The following is a 22,244-nucleotide window of genomic DNA, read 5'->3' on the forward strand; positions in this document are numbered from 1 at the left end:
GGGCTGTGATTAAAATCTTCCTCACTAGTTCATCTTAAAACAGTGTCTGAAATTGTAATGTTTGTAACTTCTGTTCAAGATTAAACTTAGTATTTCTTATGACTAAAGAAGGTTAATCAGTCTTGCATTTTTTTTTAATTGGAGAAAGTATTTAAATCTTATTTATACTGACAGACTGACATTTTAAATAAGATATTAATATACAAGAGCTGGTAACCTCTGCAATACCCATTAAATGTCTATAGGGATAGCTACAGTATAACCAGAATGTTGAGTTTTGATCAGAAGTAGTAATTGTTGCATGGAACTATTCAAAATTCCCTTGTAAAAAATAGATAGTCATGAGCAATTGATGATCAACACAGCATGTTGTCTGTGACACTGAGCTGTGATTGATACAGTTATCAAAAGTTGTTCCTCCTGGAAGGGAACAGGAAGTTGGCAAAACCAATTTTCTTTTATAGAAAAATATTATTTTAGTATTTCTTCAAAAGCAGTTTTCAGTTTCAATGTAATTCTTTACATTGAGAAACCAGTACTGAGGGGAGTTTTCCATTTAGAGTCTCAACTGGAGTAACTTTAGTACTTAGTTTTCTGTCAGGTTCTTGTGAAGGTCCAGCAACAAAATTACTTAAATGCTGATGTGACATAGTCTGTTTAGTGAGTACTGCATTGGATTTGGGGTTCCTCCAACTGAAGAACATTAAATATCAAAGTACACAGACATTTAGATATCACAAGGTAGGCAATATTTTAAAGATGAGATTGCTTTTACAATTTCTAAAATTTTTGAATGTTGACTTCTTTATTAAAAAATGTGCTTTTTTATACATGTTTTCCTTGCATTGTTTAGAATTTATAGAAGGAGTGTCCCAGTTCAGTGTCAAAGGAGATAAAGAACAGAAGTTAAGGTGTAAGTATTTTGATTTTCCTTAACAAAAATTTTCTGATCCTCAAAAATACACATTTGTAAGTTAAGGTTAAGAAATTGGCAAATTCAAATTGTTGTAAAGAGTGAAAAATAATGAAAGTAGATTGTAAGCTTTTTGCACATTTTGTCCTTTATTTGTTGTGAAGATTTGTTTAGCACTCTTTTCTGCAGGGAAAGTTGGAGGAAGTTGGTTGCTTTCTGAAGAATTTCAATTGCTTTCTGCTTTAAAAATCAAGTTCGTTTAAGAACAGCTTGCTGTATAGTTCTGTGAACTTACGGGGCCTAGAAATAATACTCAATTATTTGCTATTACAGTAGGAAAGCATTAAATTCTTGTTTCAGAATTGCATCTCCAGACCTTGGCTTTAGGAGTAGAAAAGAGACAGGTTCAGTTACGGATGTAGCTTCCAATAACTAAGACTGTAATGTTTAAAAATAAATTCAGTCTTGATGCCAAGTTGTTTGCAGCAGAGTAACCAGATGGGATTTTGAGTCATCTGTTTCCTGGGCGGTTGTAATTTTTTTGCTAGCTGGGTGCTTTACTTGTGGTGGGGAAGATTTTCTTTTTTGGTGTTCACAGAATGCTTTTACTGCTGGTGCTAGAACAATTTCATGTGTTTTCTAAAGTGAGCTTATATTGTTTTCCAACCACAGTTGCTACCAAATGGATGGTTTATTTATATTTGATTTTTTTTTTTTTTAATTTTTACAGTTGCTTTTCGCATTTATGATATGGACAAAGATGGCTATATTTCAAATGGAGAGCTCTTCCAGGTGCTGAAGATGATGGTTGGGAACAATCTCAAAGACACTCAGTTACAGCAAATTGTAGATAAAACCATAATTAATGCAGATAAGGATGGTGATGGAAGAATATCCTTTGAAGAATTTTGTGCTGTAAGTAACTTCTAAAGGAAAATTGAGTCATTTACAGAGAGAAAAAAAAACCTCAAGTGCTGCTCTGGAAAAAGAGTAAACAGTTAAAAGGTGCATTTTTATGAACTTTGAGGTTTACTGAACAGAATGCTTAAATGTAGCATTTAACACTTGAAGGGGTTGATTTCAGCCCATGTGATATATTTGTCTAATTAGTTGACAGCAAGTTTTAAATTCTTTTCTCAAAAAAAGTAAATGACACATTAAATCTTGATCCTATGAAAATTGCAATAATGAGTGTTTACACATTGATTTTAAATGGTTATTAAGGAAGATACACTTGATAGCATGCTTTGGGCATTGCTTTTTTTTACACTAATCTTTGAATTTACAACTTCAGTTCAAACATAACTTGTTCGTATTCAAAAAATATGTGAGCTCTAAAAAAAAAGAGGGGGAGGGAGGGTGGTGTAAATCTGCCATGCTGCAAACTACTAATGTGAAAAAGTTCTATTGTTTGCATTTTGGGTTTTTTTTTTTTTAAGTTTAATTATTTTTGTGACATGATGTAAAAAACATTTTGTCTGCAAAGCAGAGCTACAGCCTGCAAATGCCTGGATTACTGCATTACTTGTTTATTTCTTGGACTGGGCTGTCATCAAATGTGATGTTGCTTCTTCTTTTGTCTTTGGGCTTCTGTCCAGGCTTCTTTCCTTGTGCTACTGAGGGAATTTCCTCTTATTTAGTTTTAATTTCTTTAGTTTTTGTTGACCTCATGACAAGACACTTTTCAGTTCTACAACATCTTACTCTTTTTCTTGCATTTTACCCTTTCTGAATCTGGTGCCATGTAGCTACAAAAATGCATTTTAATTTGTTGTCTTTGGTACGTACCATTTGGCCTTTGAATTTTGTTCCTGCATTATAAAATGTTCCTCTGACATGGCACCTTTCCTTTTCCTTCTGCTCTGCATGGATCATACACCTGTGAACACTGGTAATTCTTTCCTGGGTGTCTGTTCTGTCAGAAATCCTGCTGCTGTTCCTAAAGTACTTTTCTTTTCCTGGGAAGCTTCACAGTTTTACAGGGTGTTTTAGAAGTCACCATTTTATTTAACATGCACAAACATACAAGGTCATTATATGAGATAGAGAAGAATGCCAGAATGGTGTTATTTGCACTGGTTTTCAGGCCCTTGAGTGTGTAAATTGTACTAATTGTACTGTACTACTGTGGTTTGCACATAAATAATTTCATCTCTCACAGTACTTGTAAAATGTAAATCAGTTTGGAGAGGCCAGGGAAATACTGCCTTTATGATTGACCTCAGTGCATCCATTGAATGTGTTCTTTGCACTTTGCTAATTTTCAATTCTCATCTTTCTGAACCTTATTTTTTCTCACAGGTTGTAGGAGGCCTAGATATCCACAAAAAGATGGTCGTAGATGTGTGACTCTGTAGGGCACCACCCAACACTTTTGCTTTCTTCTCCATCTCTGAAGATCTGCTCGAGACGTCCAGCAATGCTCTCTGTGTATTTAAATGGAAGTATTTTTCTCTGTGAAGCCACATTTTCCAACATGAGCCTCATGAAGCCAACTAAGTGTTATTGAACTTTTATTCTCTCAATAACTCAGTGTAGCACTTTAAAGTCTGAAGGACAGCAAAGATGGAAAGAGCATATCAATGTGGCGGAGAAAGGGAAGGGGTTGGCTTTTTAATTTATTTTTCTTCATCTTTTATAACAAGGAAATATCTATCTATATATATGTGTGTGTGTGTATTTATATATAGATATATATGTAGCTTTCTATATGTAGTCGCTATGTGGGCTTTAATTTAATATACTTGACTCAGAAACAAAACTAGAGTACAAAGTGCCAAGCAGAATATTAACAGTTCAATATGTGGATATACATCCTTACTTTTATTTCACACAGTTTTATATATATAGTAGAAGAATGTAAAGTTTTAACTTGGTCTTAGGTCAACTGTTTTCCTGTGACTGTTCAGATGTTTCTATATATTGAATGGCTGACAAAGCATTGCTTGTTATTAAATCACCTTAATTACTTTTTTTTTGGTAACACGGGAGACTAAGTTTATTTTTACCTGTTAATATATTACCGGGGACTATTTCTTTGCTAAATAACTTAGTACAGCTCTACTTAATATGAGAATATAGTTTAATGCTACTGCCAAGAACTAGTCCTCGTGTGCGTATAGTGACTGCGGAATGCTTTGATGGCTCTGAGATTGTCACCCAGGAATTGGGAGCAGTTACAGCTGTCCTGAAGCCAAGACAATTCTGCTGTTCTGGGTTCAATTTAGATACAGCTGCTTAAGGTGGTAGATGCATATACAATTTTCTCTTGTGCTTAGCTTAATGAAATTAGGATCAACATAACTGTGCAGAATTCCCATCTACTTATTTTATACAGTACTTAGATTATAAAATGTTCTTGCCACTTAAATTCTGTTGTTTCACCCATGAATAGTTTCCCCCCTTGCATTAAAAAAATACTACAGGTAGCTAAATAACTGGTAATATTTTATATATATATGTATATATGATTCATACAGGGGGGGAATCTTGTTAACCTATGCCATAGAGGAGGAAAACTTCACACTATCTAAATTTATACCTCTTGCAGTTCTCCAGTCCTTTTCGTGGAGAATTTTTTTCTTTTCTAGATTTGTCCATATCATAATTTGTAATGGAAGGTAACTTGATCTGTTTGTGTGATATAAAAGTAGCAAGCCATGTTTTACAACTTTATATCATCCCTTCCCTTTTCTGCAGTGGTACTATTGGCTGGAAGAAAAATATTTGCTAGATTTTTTAGGACAGTACAACTTTCCTGTATAGTAGTTTTTCTATTTAAAAAAAAAGTTTTATAACGAGCAGTGAAAAGTGCAGGTTGTCTGAACCTCTTCAATTAAGCACCTGTCTGCCATAGCTGTTCCTTCAACTGAGTGCTGCACATCATGGGCTCTGTCTGTGAGAGAGAAATCCAGGTGCTTAGTGTCCTTGCATGACATGAAGTTTTGCATGTAGATCGATTTGAAATGTTCCTCTTGTTTACATAATTTGCATAATTAAAAAGATAATGTTGCCAAACTTTGGTAAATGTTAATGTTCAAAATAAAAATTTCCACTACATGTAACTTTTTTCTTCTTCTGGATCAGTACGTGGTTTATAATCCCAGCCAGTGGTTGTATCTGTTCCAGTGTCAACTGCCATGTGCTCTGCTTCAGGGGGGGAATTAGTCTTTTGTGAATTTTTTGTACATAAGTATTTGTTACATTTTAGCAAATGCTTTCAGTTTTTCTTGCTTGTGCGTATCTTGGCTGGCATTATAGAAATTAGTGCTAATGTTATTTCCTTAGGGGGGACTGGAAGGGGAGGGATGAGGGTTTTTTTTTCAGTTTGTGTGGGGAAAATGATTTATGTTGAATGTTTAGTTTTTCCTCTGCATGCTACATCATATATTGTGGGAACTATAAGAACCTTCATACTGTATGAATACAAAATAAAATATTTGAACCTTAGCTGGGGTGCTGAGTACCTTTCCTGTTCACCTTAAAGCAGCTCTGCACCTTGCTCTGAAGAAAACTTGTTCATATTTTTTTTCCACTCCTTGATTATCAAGATTTACTTGTGTATTCTCCACAGGGTGCAGTCTGCTGAAAACGTTGAGGGCTCATTTCAGTGTTGTAAGACATGTTGAGGTTGTTTAATGGCACATCTGGTTCTTTGCTAAACGTTCAAAATGGATGACCTATTTTGTTTCAAATCCCCGTGGAAAGTGGTTTTAAAAAACAAACCAACCCCCCCAAACATTAATGTAGGTGAAGAATAAAAGGCAGTTAATGTCTCAGAAAATGTCTGAGCTTTGAATTGATGACACCAGCCCTCCTTGCACATGTATACTCTTCACAGCAGCTCGGTGCTGTGCTCTTTATGGTGCAGGTGTTTGAACCTTCTCTGTGCTGCCCTCTCCCTTCTGCTGCTTCAGGTCAATGTAGGTATGCACCTAATTTAGGATAAACGTCAGTTTTGGGTGCTCTTGTGTCATTCTCTTTTATCTTTCAAGCTAATTGAAATAAATGACATAAGTAGCCAAGGAACAGAAAACAGAGTGAGCAGGTACATGTGCCTGGAGCTGCTTGGAATGCACACACTGTCCCCTGTATCACTCACACTGCTAAATTCTGTGTGCTGAGGTAACTCCAGCAATTCTTAAATCTATTCACAACTCAAGGCCTGAATCAATTTGGTTGTAGTGATAATCCCATACTGTGAAGCACTATTCTGGAAACATGGACATTGACCTAAATACTTACTCAATTTGCTTGTGTGTTTGATAATCTTAGTTTTTTTCATTCCCAAACCTGAACTGATTTTTTTTGCAAGACATTTTGCAGAAGGTTGCCTGGCAGGTTTAGGAGAAGAATGTCCATTTTTAAATCACAGTGGGAGTGGTCACTCTAATTTCTCTCCCTACTTTTGTTGCATTATGCTACTTATGTAACATTTTAAGGAGACACACAGGACCTTACAGTTGTTGGTGCTCTGGTACACTGGAACGTACTTAACCTGGTGGCTCTTTGCTTCACTAGGCTGTCCTTAGAGATAATTTGTAGGAATTAAGATATTATATGTGTGCAGATTCAGGATTCAGTTCATAGGTGTTATTTACCCCTTCATCTTGCTCTTTTCATGTGATGCATTGTTCCAGCAGCAGCAGAGACTCAGTGGACAGCCTGCCATTGAACTCTGCATTCCCGTTGACTCCTCTGTCTTTCAGGAAGATACTAAACCATGACATGTGCTTAAAAATGCTTAACTCTGCCAATTCCTTTAGGCTCAAAACATTAAACACCAAGGCTTTCTGAAGAAGCAGCCCCTTCAGTCTGATACTCAGAAAATCTGTAATGAAGCAGGTTTTTGTTTGAGGCTGTTCAAGTAAAATCATGGACTTTTGATATAGACACAATTTAGAACCCCTTTTAATGACTACACAGAAACATTAGGTGTGTTCAAATCAGACCACATGTCCAAAATCAATCAGACTGCACAAACAGTTGTGGTTTTCTTCTGGGCTTCCAAATCCAGCAGAAAACTGATGGCTTCTGTAGCTCTTGGCTTCTTCTGTGTCCAGGAACCTGGACTTCCAGCCCCAGTCCTTGGTGGTGCAGCTCAGAACCTCTCAGCTGCTCTGCTGGCCACTGCCCTAATATTGCCATAAACTTTGGATGGAGGACTTCCTGCAAAAGAAGGCACAAATCTAGTCAGCAAACGTAATCCGTCACAAAAATGGATGTGTTGTGTTCTCATCTATGTAAAAAGTGGAGAACTAAGCCAAAGGGTGAGGAGGATGGGCAAGGTCAGTCACTATCTTACTGCAAGTGCAGAGCTCAACTTCTGCTTTCAGAGTGGGTTGCTCCCTTTGGCTTTTTTAGACCCCTTAGGGAATGCTGCAGCTAAATCGAAAAGCAGAACATCTTTCTGCAATGTGGTGAGGGTTTTGGAGCCAGAAAGCAAGTCCTGGATTCCCTGCTTCTCTCCCAGATTTTTCTCTTAAGAGTAGCAAACCAACTGCCAGCAAGCTATTTGCTCCAAATGTAGGTGTGGACAGGACAGGGAAGAGGGTAAGAGCCACAAACAGTTTCTCAAACTGCAAGATTATTATGTAGTGAATATTAGATAAGAGGACATACCTAAAATTAGATTGCAAATTGCTATTTGTGCCATCTTAATGTTCTGAAAAGATCCCAAAATATGAATTTTTCTGTAAAAAGAAAAGTAGCAGTAGTTAACAGAAAGTAATTTAAGAGATTGCACAGTTAACAGAGAATTGGAGGTTAGAGATAAATGTGGAATTTTGTATCAGCGTACTAGTTTCTTTTCTACACTTGTAAACAAAAAAACCCTACAACATAAGACTTGTGCTCTTCTAAATCCTTTTAAAATAGATTTTACTATTTGCAAATTCAACAGTGTAGCAGCATCAGGAGGAAAACATTGCTGTGTTGGTGAGTTCAATTTTTATGAGGAATTTTTTATGCTGTGGAGAGTGACTGAATTCTAGATGCGCTGGTGACACCATCATTCTCATAACAAAAGGTAAAATAACTTGTATTTATTAAAATATTCTCTTAAATATTTTTTCTTACTACTACTCTACAAAAATTTCATAAAATTTAAGTTATCTTTGTTTTTGACTTGGACATGGATTAGTTGAGGGGTTGTGCTTTGCCTAGAAGGAAGTCAGTCTGTACTTACGTGTCAGCAAGAACGATGCGTGTCCTGGTCACATTTTCTATGGTGAATTTGGTTTTTCCACCTTTCCCTGCTATTCTCCCTATTGCTCTTGACAGATGATCTCCTTTCAATGGTTTGACTGAAATGAGAATAGCATGCCCAGGATAACAGCAGTGGTGTGTATTCCTGTTAATGCTTTCCTTGGTCAAGTTGCTGGAAACAACTCATGCCAAGTACTACAAAAGCAACTTCACTGGTCAATACACATCCATGAGGATTTCAGCTTTTTTTTTGACTAGTAGTGCACACTGCAGCCAGTGCTGACATGGGGTTTCTGGCACACAGAAGTCTCCTTTAGAACTGCAGAGGAAGGCACTGCACTTTGCATTGAGGAAATGGAGTCAAAGTGCACCAAGTTAACACTGGTAGAAATGAAGTAGATCAGGTTTAGATCCTGCTCTCTGCAGGGGACTCCAAGGAGTCCCAGTACTACATAAAATTATATGTTTCTGACTTTCCTGATCCGTGAGGGCAAGTGATAAAAGTGGAGCGGGGGAAAGAAAAAACAAATCCATAGTAGCAGAATGTACACATGACTTCTTGAATGCTGCATCAGAAAATACTCACCGTCTGTAACTTCAAATGACTCTAGAAAAAGATCGTCTAATCTGATGAGAGCAAGGGCATCCTAAAAGAGAAGAAGATCTGTTACCAGCAATTTTGTTCCAGTAACACAGCTGAAAGCTGCTGTTCTCTTTATACACACAACCTAGCAAATAACAACTGAAGTTAAATCCTCTTTTTTTTTCAACAGCAATACAAATATTTCCATCTAGAGAACCCTACACAGGTTTGGATGCCCCTGCATTCAGCCCTGCCTCCCCAGTGCAGGTGAATCCAGTACAGGTCTAGAGCAAGGAACAGCCCCTACAACACTGAAAAAAGTGGGTTTGTTTTCTCCAACAGGCCCAGTCCTATTTAGTATCTACTGATCATCTGGATGAGGGGATTGAGTCCACCTTTAGCAAATTTGCAGATGACACCAAGCTGCAAGTGCAAGTGGTGATCTGCTGGAGGCTAGGAGGGCTCTGCAGAGGGACCTGGACAGGCTGGATTTATGGGCCAAATCCATTAATACGAGGTTTAGTAAGTGCATGTGCCCGGTCCTACCCTCTGGCCACAACAATCTCCTCCAGAGCTACAGGCTGGGGACAGAATGGCTGGACAGCAACCAGACAGAAAGAGACCTGGGGGTTCAGCTGACAGCTGGCTGAACACAAGCCAGCAGTGTACCCACACAGCCAAGAAAGTAAATGGCATCCTGCCTGCATCAGGAACAGTGTGGCCAGCAGGACCAGGGAAGTCATTCTTCACCTGTACTTGGTACTGATTAGGCCACACCTTGATTATGATGTCCAGTACTGTTTTGGGCACCCCGATTTAAGAAGGACTTTTAATGCTCGAATGTGCCCAGAGAAGGGCAGCAAGGCTGATGAAGGGTCTGGAACTAAAGACCTATGAGAAGTGGCTGAGGAAGCTGGAGGGGCTCAGCCTGGAGAAAAGAAGGCTCAGGAGAGACCTGATCACTCTACAACTGCCTGAAAGGAGGGCGTAGCCAGGTGGGGGTTGGTCTTGCCTCCCAGGCAACCAGTAACAGGACAAGAGAACATAGTCTTAAGCTACACCAGGGGAAGTTTAGGGTGGATATAAGGGATAAGTTCTTCACAAAAGGAGTGATTGGGCACTGGAATGGGCTTCCCAGGGAGCTGGTAGAGTAACCATCCCTGGAGGTGTTTAAAAAATGACTGGATGTGGCACTCAGTGCCATGGTTTAGTTGATAAAGTTTTAGGTTGGATTTGATGATCTCAAAGGTCTTTTCCGACCTTTAATTACAGTTAATCACAGTTAATTCTGTGATTCTGTGAATTTTGCACAGACTGGAGATTATTGGCTTGGGCTTAAGAAAAATGAGCAGTCTCTACAGGGGACCTCAGAGGGAGATTATTCCTTTATGCTTGTCTCACACAACCTATATTCTCTGTTTATGTGCTGTTTGAAGGCTACTTTTTTTTGGCATTATCTTAAGAAACTGGATGTCTACTTCAGTCATAATTTCTAGAAAACACTGATTTCTAGAAAACCACCTGGATTTTTCTCTCTTGACTTCTTACTGTAATTTGCAGAGAGGCCAGGGACAGATCAGTAAACTGGAGCAATCTCACAATCTGGTTGTTGGGAGACTCACCTCTACTTGAAATCCAAGTATAAAGGCTTTCACAAAATCAGCTGCTTTTGTCAGAGCACTGAGATCCTTTGTCTCTTGACAAGTCTGCAAGACAAGAAGTTATGTTTGCAAATTAAGACCGGGCAAGTTAGGAGCAGAACTTAAAAGACCAGCCTGTGCTTGGAGGGGAGAGAAGAGAAAAGCAGCTGTAAATCCGCACCACCACTGACTGAGTAGAACCCTTTAGGTGGAGAAAACCCAAAACCAACACAAACTAAACTGCAACGCAAACAGCAGGAAAAAGAGAAGGATGGTGATCTCAGGAGAGTTATTCTAATGACAATATTCTAAATATGCTTTAGCAGATGAATGAAATTAATTTCAAAGTTTTATATTCATGATGGATATGGGTAAAATAAAATCAGCTTGATTAAGAACAAAACTACCTTGTTTTTCACCAGACATCATTTCATATCAATAGGCGGTGTTAAAATCCCAGGGTTTTCTCCTGCACAGTTATTGACTGAAACTGCAGGAGTTCCTGCTCCTCCCTACCTTTCTCCTGAGGTTATTTCTAGGAAGTAAATAAGGGGTAATTCTGTCACCTTTCCTCCAAGTCCTGCCATCAAACTTGTGATAATGTAATTTCTTGTAATTTTGTAATTTCATGGTTAGGAAGCAAAATTCCTGTTGTATTTTCACTACTACATTGGAAGACCTCATATGTTAGTGTTGCTAATACAGTGAGTTGTATGTCAAAACTTGAGATATCCCCTTAAAAACTCCTGGTGTGAACATTCCTCAGGAGGAATAAGAATAAAGAATGAGTATCTACAAGAACTACAGGTTTATACTGGTGTCTGTGCCCTAAGGCATTCTATTGCAATCTATTAAAGAAAAATCACATGGTATTAAACTATGGGCCCTTATCGTCTGCCACAAATAAAGGCATTAAGAGAATCAGTGCATCCTTATAAGATACTGTTTACTGTCAGGTCAGTATTTGGTAACCTCAAATAGCTGGAAAACATTGAATTACAAAACTGTATTTAAGACATGGATGAAAATTCTTCTTTAATGTACATTACTTTCTCCTACAAAAACTGAACACTCCCCCAGCTTCTGCTGGCTCCTTCTGGAATAGAACTGTAGTTTTGGATTTTACTTGCAGTAATTACTTGTTCTAAGCAATAACTGCTAGATGTGATCCCCGGTGAGGTGACACCACACAGTTTCCATTTATCCAAGCATTATATGGGATTTACGACTTCTCTAGTCCTTAATCTGTGGTGCAAGAACATCCATGAGGAGAGGCCCTGCTTTTCAGGAGGCAGAATCACAGAATGGTAAGGGGTTGAAGTGGACCATAAGATCATCTAGTCCCAAACCCACTGCCACGGGCAGGGACACCTGTCACTAAACCAAGATGCTCAAGGCCTTTCCAAGCTGTCCTTATCCACTGTCAGGGTTGGGGTAGCCCTGGGCAACCTGTTCCACTGTCTCACCACTCTCACAGTAAAAAAATTCTTCCCAACATCCAAACTAAACTTCCCTTCTTTCAATCTATAAATGTAACCCCTTGTCCTGTCACTACAGTTCCTGACAAAGAGCCCCTCTCCAGCTTCCTTGGAGGCCCCTTCAGACACTGGAAGGTGCTACGAGGTCTGCACAAAACCTTCTCTTACCGAGAAAGGCCCAAGAAGTTGCTCCCCTTACCTTGATCTCAACATTTCTCGTTTTCAAGTTGAACCTGATTTGAAGCTGCAGATGCTCCACAATGGGCGTGAATATCTTCATCCAGTTCTCCTTAAGCGGCGTGTACCTGTTGGCCGGCACAGGAATCTTCCTCAGCTCACCTTTTCCAACCTACCGGGGACGAGACACAGCAGGCCGTGAGGCGGGGGACGGCGGAAATCTGGGGGCGGCATTTCCCCAGCGCCCCGTGTACCCCGAGCGCCTCGGCGGCCACGGGCGGGAACGCCGGCCGCTTGCTGGGCCGCGGTTCCGCCGTGTCCATGGCAGCTCCCGCCGCCGGCTCCTCGCCGCCCGCCCGCCGCTTCCTCCGGCTCCGTCGGGACACGACGCTGGTGAAGCCGCTGCTTACGGCCTCCTCGGTCTCCATGTTGGGCGTGGAGCACACGTGGTACGACTCCCGCCGGAAGGGGCCGGCGGGCGCTTCCGCCGCAACCGCCGGGGCAGGGGAAGGAGCGGGGCGGGATGTCGGCGGTCCTGGGTCCGGAGCGGCCGCAGGTGGTGTCGCATGTCCAGCAGGCGCTGAGCTACACCGTGTTCGATTGCAAGTGGGTGCCCCGCAGCGCCCGCCTGATGTGCCTGGGCAGCGCCGCCCGCGGCACCGGCGTCATCCAGCTGTACGAGCTGCACGGAGCCCGTCTGGAGGTGCTGCGGGAGGTGAGCGCGGTCCCCTCGGGAACGGCTGCCGGGGCGCTTGTCCAGAGCCCGGGGATAAAAACGGGAGCTGATTTGCGTGTTAAATGTGCTGACTCAACGATACCCTGTTGTTTCTTGATTAGGAGTAACCTTACCGCTCTCCACAACTCCCTGAAAGGTTGTAGCCGGGTGGGAGTCTGTCTCTTTCCCTAGGCAACTACTGACAGAACTTAAGCTGCTGAGGTTTCGATTCGACATCAGGATTCTTCCTGAATCTCCTGAATTCTTCCTGAATTTCCTCACAGAAGGGGTGATTAGACATTGAAATGGGCTGCTCAGGGAGGTGATGGAATCACCGTGCCTGGAGATGTTTAAGGAAAGACTAGATTTGGCACTCAGTGCCATGGTTTAGTTGACAAGGTAGTGGCCGGTCATAGGTTGGACTCGACCACCCCAGAGGTGTTTTTTAATCTGAGGCTGTGATTCTGTGATTTGGTTTACTGCTGTGTTTTGTAGGCTGTTTTCATGTGTTGTATTATGGGTTTCTGGCTGTGTTTGGCTTTTTTGGGGGTGTTTGTTTGTTTGGGGGTTTTTTTGTTGTGGAGGTTTTAGGTTGGTTGGTTGGGTTTTTTGATTGGGTTTTTTTGGCTGGTTGGTTGGTTGTTTGCTCTTTTGTTTGGTTGTTTTTTTCTCTCAGATTGAACTTTGAGTGTTCGCTTCTTCTGAGGCATAGCAGTTCCTCAGGTGCATAAGGCCTCACTAGGCCGCAAGCAGAATGTTTTCTTCCAGACCAATAACCTGGAGCCTCTGCTTTTCTCTGCACAAGGACTAAACTCAAAGTGCAGCTTGCCTTCGATAACATTTTGATAGTATTTTGCACCAAATATCCCATGTGTGTTTCGCTGACCCTTGCCCCTGTGCACTCCCAAGAACTGTGTGCGCTGTGGGTGTTTTTGCCTTTTCCATGTGCTAACACAGACATTTCCTTTCTTTAAAAGATTGAAAAGCCCAAACCTATAAAATGTGGAACTTTTGGTGCTACATCTTTGCAGCAAAGATACTTAGCTACAGGAGATTTCGATGGAAACCTTAACATATGGTAAGCACAGATATTCTCTGGAAGTGTTTTCACTTGATGTTGTCCATGTCTGTCTGAACAGAGGTTTCTGTTTGTGGATTTTGCATGAGATGCTCTCCATGCTGCTTGTGGTTGGGACCGAGTGCAAACTTTGCTGGCTTCTGTATTTAGACCATGCCTGTTTTGTAGAAACAACACAGAATTCTGTACTGTGTTTAATTCAGTGCTGCTTCACTCCCATCTTTTGTGTGCAGCTACAAAAACCTGTTAAAGTTCTGTGAGGTTGTCCTCTGAAAAGAGGCTTTTGAATGGATGCATGAGTACAAACAAGAGGTTGTGTTCAACCTAAATTTCATGTCTAGACTAAATATATATTTTTAATCTTGACATTTCAAATGTTTCTTCTAGCTTCCTGAATTATTGGTGTAATTAATGTCTAGGTAAATTTATGATCAAATAAAGTAGTAGTGTTAAAAGGGGATTTTTTTTATTATCATTATTATATTGCCCTGTGTCAAGGAACTACTGGTTCTTGTTGGAATAGGAAGAATTACATGGAGTTTCTAGTTGAAATGTAAAATAAAATTCTGAAGGATTCTCAAAGAATGGGAATCAGTGGGAAAGAACCATGAAGCTCATGGCTGGATACAATAGTCACCTGAAGTTAGAGAGCAATAGTCAGAGCTAGGTGGGGATCAATGAATCAAGTTATTTTACAGACCTACAGATAAAGATACTTGGAGTCTCTTGATCTGTAGTGTGATTCATTTTTGAGCCCAGCATGTAAAACTGGGTCTGAGTGGCTGCTGTGGTAAATTTCACAACTGTTTTTACAAACAGGGAGGTCCAGACCAGAGCCAAATCTTTTGGAGCAGTCCAAAGCAGTAGCAAAGAAGGAATTGAACAAAGACTCATTTGTTCTCACCATTAATCCGAGCTGTTATGATTTGTGCTCAAGTTTCCTTTCATTTTTATACAAATCCTGAATGTCAAGGAAAAATGCTGTGTTTTCTGTTCTTTTTCTTTCTTGCCTAGGAATTTAGAAGCTCCTGAAATACCAGTGTATTCTGTGAAAGGTCATAAGGAAATCATAAACAGTATAGATGGTGTAGGTGGCTTAGGAATTGGGGAAGGTGCACCAGAAATTGTGACTGGCAGTCGAGATGGTGAGTTAGTGAACTCTGCAAGTCTTCCCAGTTCCTCTGTGCCTGCAAGCTCTTGATGGCAGGGCACAGTCTGCCATCTGAACTAGTTACAACCTGTTGCAACTAGTTCTTTGTACACTGTCTTTTGAATCTTTCTTGGGACCGATTTTCTCTAATTCTTCTAGAAGCCACAAATAAGCAAATGGTACCGTTGTCAGTGGGCATGAGACAGAAGGAACACAAATGATGATAAATGCAAAATATCAGCTAGAGAAAATATGTCCTCAACAAATGCTTTCACTCTGTCCTCAACAAATGCTTTTCTGTTTGGTTTTGTGGTTCTTTCTTATATCCACAAAACACAGTGAGGCTTGCTAGAATTGAAAGAGTTGCTCCTCTCTTTTGAATGATTAGGGTGAAAAGCAAAGGGCTTTCCTGGGAAGGTAAACACAGTATGACTATGTATTCCTAATACAAAATTTATTGTCTTTCTTTCCCAGGAACTGTGAAGGTGTGGGACCCAAGGCAGAATGACACTCCTGTGGCTAATATGGAACCTGTACAGGGGGAGAGCAAAAGAGACTGCTGGACTGTGGCATTTGGTAATTGATCAGATTGTGACCATTCCTCCCTCTCACATGATTGTGTTTTGATGATTGTCAATGTATTTCAGGATGTTATGACATACTTTATTTTGTATGGATGCATAAGTAGCTGGTTTTACTTTCTACACTATTAAATTTATGTGTGTGTTTTTTTCTTCAAAATAAAGCAGTTTTGTGGGTTTGTGATAGGTAGGTTTTGGACTCATTCTCTAATCACTTTTGGTCACCATTTGTAGTTGGACTTGATCATCTTGAAGGTCTTTTCCCACCTGAATGATTTGATGATTCTGCGGTTTCACCAATAAGCTGTGCAAGCTTTATTTATGTGCCTAGAAATGTAAAAACAGTATATCTAGCTGGTGGTCTGGAAGGAGTGTAAATGTTGCCATGTACAGGGAACTCACCACTGTTGTAGTGTAGTTGCAGCTACTAAACATTAAGGAGTTAATTTAAGAGAAGTCCCTTAAAGCTTCAAGAGCTAAATAAAGAAAACATCAATGCTTGATGTGAGCTCTGCATTTTTCTTTGGAGAGAGCAAAGTTGCTTGTGTCCTGCACACGATTTTTCTAGACCCCTCAGGTTTGAAAACCATCTGGTTCACCACATCTTAATATCCCAACAAGTTTTTGTTGTTGTTGTGTAAATGGAAGTTGAAACTGCAGGCCTGGAACTTCTGAAATTTACAGGTTAAAGAGGTTTTGTGTTTTCTGGTAAATTCTCTCTCTGTGTCCAGGCAATGCTTACAATCAAGAGGAACGTGTTGTATGTGCCGGATATGACAATGGGGACATTAAATTGTTTGACTTAAAAACCATGTCACTGCGATGGGAGACCAACATTAAGAATGGGGTAAGGGAATCACAAAAGTAATTTTCATTCCAGCTTCTATGTAGGATGGAAGAATTAAAAGGACTCTGTGTGAAACTTACCCAGAAGATGTTTCTGCTGAGATTGTACCAAGGAATAATTTTCTTTAGGTTCAGCAACTTGTACCCCTCACATTCTTGATCAGGACAGGATGGAGTATTTTTCAGTGGATTAATGTTTTAGATGAACATGTTTATTTCCTGTTTGATGATGATATTATTGTGAAATAACCAGTGATTAATACATATTTACAAATCACAAAACACCCATTTTTTTAACAATAACTAAATTACAAGACTGAATTTATCTTGTTCTATATCCAGGTTTGCAGTGTGGAGTTTGACAGAAAAGATATAAATATGAATAAGCTAGTGGCCACATCACTTGAGGGAAAATTCCATGTTTTTGATATGAGAACTCAGCATCCAACCAAAGGTTTTGCTTCTGTTTCTGAGAAGGTATGGGGAGACTGAGAATTTCTTAATAAGAGACAAACTTCCTAAATTCATGCTGTCAAATTACTACAGGTGTAGTACAAATAGGTAAGAAATGCCCAGGTTACTTCATAATTTTTTTGTTTTGTTTTGTTTTTTGGGGTTTTTTTGGTTGATGTTGGGTTGGGGTTTTTTTGTGTTTTTGTTTTGTTTTGTTTTTTGTTTAGTGAACAAAATCTGGTGGTAATTCAAGAGAAGGCACTTCTGTGGTGAAGTTCTTTAGGACTTCCTTTTTTTGGAAAAGGCTGAGTTTCAACTTAGTATCTCTTAGTATTTTCCATACTATCATTCAAAGCAGATAAGGTGTGGGAGGTACTTGATTCTGAATCAAAGAATTTTTTTACAGAATAAAACAATAAATTTAATTTATTTTTTGTAAATAATTTTGTAATGAAATGTGAAAATAGAATTTGTTGTTTATTTAGCGCATTTAAGCTTTTCCTTGTGGACATTTGCAGACAGATATACATTAAGTCAGAGGTTGTGTTGGGGTTTTTCCCGAAGTGATTTCTGTTGCTATATGATCTTAGTGCCCTGGCTGAGGTTTGAGTTGTTGACTGTGTGTTTTGTTTGCACAGTGTTTGTAATATATTCCCTTCCAGTAATGATTTTAAGAGATATCATACAGTGAAATTAACCATCCACTATGGGAAGGCTGGGCTCCTTTCACACAAGTGATCTCTGTTTTAAGATTCTGTGTCCTCTCCTGTGAAGTTCATCTCCAAATGACTTCTGTACAATGCTGATTTCCTTTTATTAGGCACAAAAATCTACCATTTGGCAGGTACGGCACCTGCCACAGAACAGAGATATATTTATGACAAGTGGAGGATCTGGGAGCCTTCATCTTTGGAAATAGTAAGTGATCACTTCTCTAGCCAGGAGTAAGAAACCAACCATTTAATGTTTTAAGAAAGAATCTTTCTGAAAATGATGAGTGGAGTTCTGCTTCCAACCTCAGAATATCTGGTTAAAATTACTGCTTACAAATGCAGTAGAAAGGGTGATTTCAGTGTCAGTACTTGATCTGGAATCTTAAATTAATCCCTAAGAAAATGTTACAGCACAGGTGAATCTTGCCCTTGTTGTCTTCATGTAATGAAGACCTAATTATATCCTTGGTTAACAAGGTGATAAATGGAAAAAAAATGGGTTTCTTAAAATTCTAATATGGTAGCAGTTACATCTGAGAAGAATATTGAAAGTCTTGACTTTATCATTCTTATGTTTACATTTTCTTACGTTACATGGAAAAATAATTTAATAGTCCTAAATGCAATGAAGTTGGTGCATTAAGTTTCAGAAGCATAGTTGTGATGAAGTTTTTCTGGCTGTGGTAAAAGCCAACTAGTTAAAAAATAAAGAGCTATAGGATAGGGGTGTCAGGATTCAAAATTTCCCACCTCCTTTTTTCTTTCATGAAATGTCTACTAAAGTATGTAGTGTTGATATAACTAGATATAATTATTCATTACTGTAAGACATTTATTTGCCTTATCTGTAGAGCAGGAAATAAAGAGGGTGATAATGTGTTTGTATTAATATATTTCTAAGTAGGTGTTTTTGTTTAATTTTCTCATTGGCAGTGAGTACCCAGCCCAGCGCTTGAAGAAAGATTCGGAAGGATCTGAGATGGGGGTGGCAGGGTCTCTTAGTCTCTTGCAGAATGTGACTCTGTCAACACAGCCCATCTCTAGCCTGGACTGGAGCCCTGACAAAAAGGGACTTTGTGTCTGTGGGGCTTTTGACCAAACTGTGAGGGTGCTGATAGTTACAAAACTTAACAAAATTTGACAAGAAAACTAGAATTTCTGATGAGAAAACAATATAGTTCACGGTCTGTAAATATGGGAGGGGTGGCCTTCTATTTCTAGTTTAATTTCTTCTTTAATAAAACTGGATTAAAGAAATAGAAGCCAGATTTTTCTATTGAAAGTTCAGATACATGCAATCAGAGTTGTTTGGCTGATTGTGCTGTCATGACTTGAAGTTGCCTGAGCACAATATTTAACCTAGAAATGTGAATTTACAATGAAAATAAAATGTGCCTTTGTGTTAACACAGCTCTGTAATTTCAGAGTTCACTTGGGTTTGTGTTCAGTTTATTCACTGTGCAAATCTGTTCACACTTGTTAAATGGTTTGGCTTTATTATATATAGTGTTATCCATGTGCATTCATGCAGTGGGAACTACTACAGAAACTTGTTGTGTTACTGGATTTATTAATTAGAATGTTTATTAAAGTGACTTAGGATTCTTTACTACCATAGAGAAATGATAACTAGTACTCAGGTTTCAAGGAGTAAGGTTTTTATTGAAGATCATACTGAAACCAGAGCAAAATGCACCATTTTATTATTTTAGTTGGGTTTCCTATTAAGTTTATATGTTCTGTTGCTTTTATATCGGTTTTCAACTTGATATTCTACAAATAAAATTATATGTAGTGTTTTCTTAATATGAACAAAGTGTATTATTCAGATGTCCTGAGATTTAGAGAAGTAATGTACAGAAAAATCTCACAGGCTATTAAACCCTAAACTTTGTGCAATGGAGAAATCCTTCATGCCTGTGTAGCAGAGGGTGGGCAGGAGGAACATTACAGTAGACCATAAACAAATGGAAGTCCTTGATTTTAGTAGGTCGCTGATACTCTCTTCCACAAACTTAGGTTCTTGTATTTCAGATTTAGCAAGGGGATGAAAACACAGGTAATGTAGGCTAAATATTTTATGGAAGACAAATATTTATGAGATTCACCTGTCTTCCCTAAGACTTGATGGTTGGTTTTCAAGTATGATATTTAGTATCTGATTTTTTTGACCCAAGTAATCCCATCTCCATTTGTGCATGGTGTAATATTGAGAGCATATTCTGAAATTATTTTAAATTTTGTCCTTCTTAGGGTGCATTCCAGCAGGAGGGAATAGGGGGAACCATTACTCTGCACTCTTTGCTGCAGCTTTGGGGGTGTGGAATTCAAAGAATTCAAGTGCTTTGAGTCTGAAATGCACTGTTCAAAGATGGCTTCCATTCACTGAAAGGTGTGAAAGGCTGTGGAAATAAATAGAAATAAGTTTTCTCTCTTTAACAGTAACTGAGTCAAGCACAGAGTAAGGGAAGAAAAAGCTCTCAGTGTAGGTACCTGCAAGGGAAAACAAAAATCTCCTGAGCACAGGACTGGGCTCTTGGTGCTATTTTTATGTACTTGTCCTGCAATAAAAATGTCCCTTCTTTATTACAGGGAGATCTCCTAGTGGGATGCAACTTAGATCAAGAACTATTAAACAACAATTCTTAAGGCTCCATGGGCCTCAAAAATATGAAATGTGTGTTACCTCTGTGCACCTAATTTTGAGATTCATTTTATTCCTTGTTTTGTAAATGAAGGAATGTGTTCCCCTCGTAAGTAAAGGAGAACATATTGTTTCATGAAAACATGACAGTTTGCATATAAGGAGCTTACGAAAAACTGAAAGCTGGAGGAAAGCACAGATGAAAGGTGGTGTGTCCTTGTTCCTTAAAGGTAAGTGGCTGTACCTGTGTACCTACAAAATGAAAGACAATTACTGGCTGGAGAGAAGAGCTGTTGTTTGTGCCTATACTATGCATTATCTCCTCAGCAGATTGGATTTCTGCTTCTTCGAGGCTAAACCAGAAAAAGCTGCCTGTGGCAGCCCAGCCTGCTCTATTTATAGTTCTTCCCCTTCTTGCTGAAGTGTGGCACCTTGCCTCTGCAGCCTGCAGAGCTGAAGTGTGTTCTAAATAAAGTCATAATGCATCTGAGATGTCATGCCCAGACCAAATGCTCTCTGACACAGCTCCCCCTGCCTCACCCAAGGCCAGGAAATGGAATGTGTTCCCAAATTTGGAGTGACTACATTTAACAAGTGTATCCGCCTGGCAGCTCTCACTTGTTTCCTGTGCAAACCATCCCCGTGTGCTCATGGAAGAAAAAAATCTGTTTACAGGCATGACTGCAGCCCATGTACAGGGACATGTTAAATGTTTTTTGGGTTTGTGCTTTGCGTTTTTTTAATGAGATGCTGCCCAAATCCCCATCGATCAGGTTTGGGTCTTCTGTTTCACACCAGTATAGTTATTTTGAATTTCACCATTTTTACAGGTCCTTGGAGATTACAGGCCTCCAGGGTTTCTGTGCATGGAGTCAGTATTTGCACACAATACATAGTTTTCATCACCAAAAAAAAGGTAATTTACAGTTGAGGCTTGACTTGGACCAAATTTTAAGCAATGCAAGGCAAGTTGTAACTCTGTATGGGAAGCTACAATGCTGTGCTCTCACCTGTTCACAACCACTGATTCTGTTAGGGACGTCATGGAATTGGTACAAAGAAGGAAGATGGAGAATTGCACAGAAAAAGAAAGACGTGATTTTCAGTGATTGCTTCAGAGACAGCAGACACAGCTCGTCAATACAGTTCAGCTCATCTTCCCCAGATTATTCCTTTGAAATAGATTTGATACCAGAGAGGGATTTTTGGTTAAGCTGACTGATCTGTAAGTAAGAGGCTTGTGGCCTGCATATTCAACTCTGTAATGAAGTTGTCTAAAGTTGGTATTGACAAAGCACCAGGAAAATACACTGATTTACTCTTTTTTTACCCTGTTATTAATCCTGCATTTTCTTGCTTGTGATGCTGTTACTGTTGAGTTTTCAGTAGCATTCACTTTAAACAGAATTGCCCACTCCTCAAAAATGTTCAGACCACAGTCTGTATGTCTAGCATGTATTTAAAGCCTTTATACATGCAAAATATTTTGCAGTAGCAAACTCAAGTCCCAGTACATTGAGCAAGGGCAGCTGTTGACTCAGGAGCCAAGATCTGTATCACTTGGAGTGCAGTGCCAAGCACGGCTGTGGGACTGCCTCTGGCAGTGCAGGTTCAGCCCAGAGGAAAGACCAGATGGGATTTCTGTGGATTTAGGCCAGAGCTATTTGGCAACTTGGTGATGGTGACCAGTTCTAGCCTTGGCTGTGAAATGTTTCCATTACTTCTGGCCTTTTTGGGAGGACCTGCTTTCCACAGCACAGCCTGCCTTGGGAGTTGCACAACATTGACCCACAGAGGACACTGGATTAGTGTTTCCTGGTGGCTGCAAGAGTATCCAGGGTCTCAAGGCCACTGAGTAGCTGCCCCACATTTTGGTCTGTCTCCTCCTCAGCCACCAATAAGGCAATTGTCACGAAAGTTTTGCAGGTTCCTGCAGGAAAGGTGATCACAGTAGGGCATCTCCTCCCAATAGTGTTCTTCAGTATTACATTTACATGGCTGATCTGGGTCAACTGGCCCAATACTTTGCTGGTGTGATTCAGGACTTTAGCATGAGCAGGAGCTGCT

The 22,244-nt window shown here is 39.7% G+C and overlaps 3 protein-coding genes across 4 annotated transcripts in view; 2 read left to right on the forward strand and 1 right to left on the reverse strand.

The window, feature by feature from the left end:
- Window positions 1–5,362, forward strand: part of PPP3R1 (protein phosphatase 3 regulatory subunit B, alpha) — a 39,055-nt gene extending 33,693 nt beyond the window's left edge. For both annotated transcript variants that reach the window (XM_038132597.1, XM_038132598.1), the window contains exons 4-6: window positions 854–913; window positions 1,644–1,828; window positions 3,215–5,362. In XM_038132597.1, the coding sequence (XP_037988525.1) occupies window positions 854–913; window positions 1,644–1,828; window positions 3,215–3,262 (293 nt within the window). In that variant the 3' untranslated portion in view covers window positions 3,263–5,362. The remainder of the gene's footprint in view (window positions 1–853; window positions 914–1,643; window positions 1,829–3,214) is intronic.
- A 1,431-nt stretch (window positions 5,363–6,793) lies between these two features.
- PNO1 (partner of NOB1 homolog) lies at window positions 6,794–12,471 on the reverse strand. The gene is made up of 7 exons (XM_038132591.1): window positions 12,252–12,471; window positions 12,020–12,169; window positions 10,325–10,408; window positions 8,706–8,766; window positions 8,100–8,217; window positions 7,535–7,605; window positions 6,794–7,081 (listed from the first exon to the last, which is right to left on the reverse strand). Exons 1-7 carry the CDS (start codon window positions 12,423–12,425, stop codon window positions 7,014–7,016), a joined length of 726 nt encoding a protein of 241 aa, XP_037988519.1. The 5' UTR covers window positions 12,426–12,471; the 3' UTR covers window positions 6,794–7,013.
- WDR92 (WD repeat domain 92) lies at window positions 12,453–18,943 on the forward strand. The gene is made up of 8 exons (XM_038132588.1): window positions 12,453–12,712; window positions 13,690–13,790; window positions 14,805–14,935; window positions 15,415–15,516; window positions 16,253–16,368; window positions 16,710–16,844; window positions 17,641–17,738; window positions 18,467–18,943. The coding sequence occupies exons 1-8, from the start codon at window positions 12,521–12,523 to the stop codon at window positions 18,672–18,674; spliced, it is 1,083 nt and encodes a 360-aa protein (XP_037988516.1). The 5' UTR covers window positions 12,453–12,520; the 3' UTR covers window positions 18,675–18,943.
- The last annotated feature ends 3,301 nt before the right edge of the window (window positions 18,944–22,244 follow it).

Source organism: Motacilla alba, chromosome 3 (assembly GCF_015832195.1).
Source record: "Motacilla alba alba isolate MOTALB_02 chromosome 3, Motacilla_alba_V1.0_pri, whole genome shotgun sequence".
Classification (NCBI taxonomy): Eukaryota; Metazoa; Chordata; class Aves; order Passeriformes; family Motacillidae; genus Motacilla; species Motacilla alba.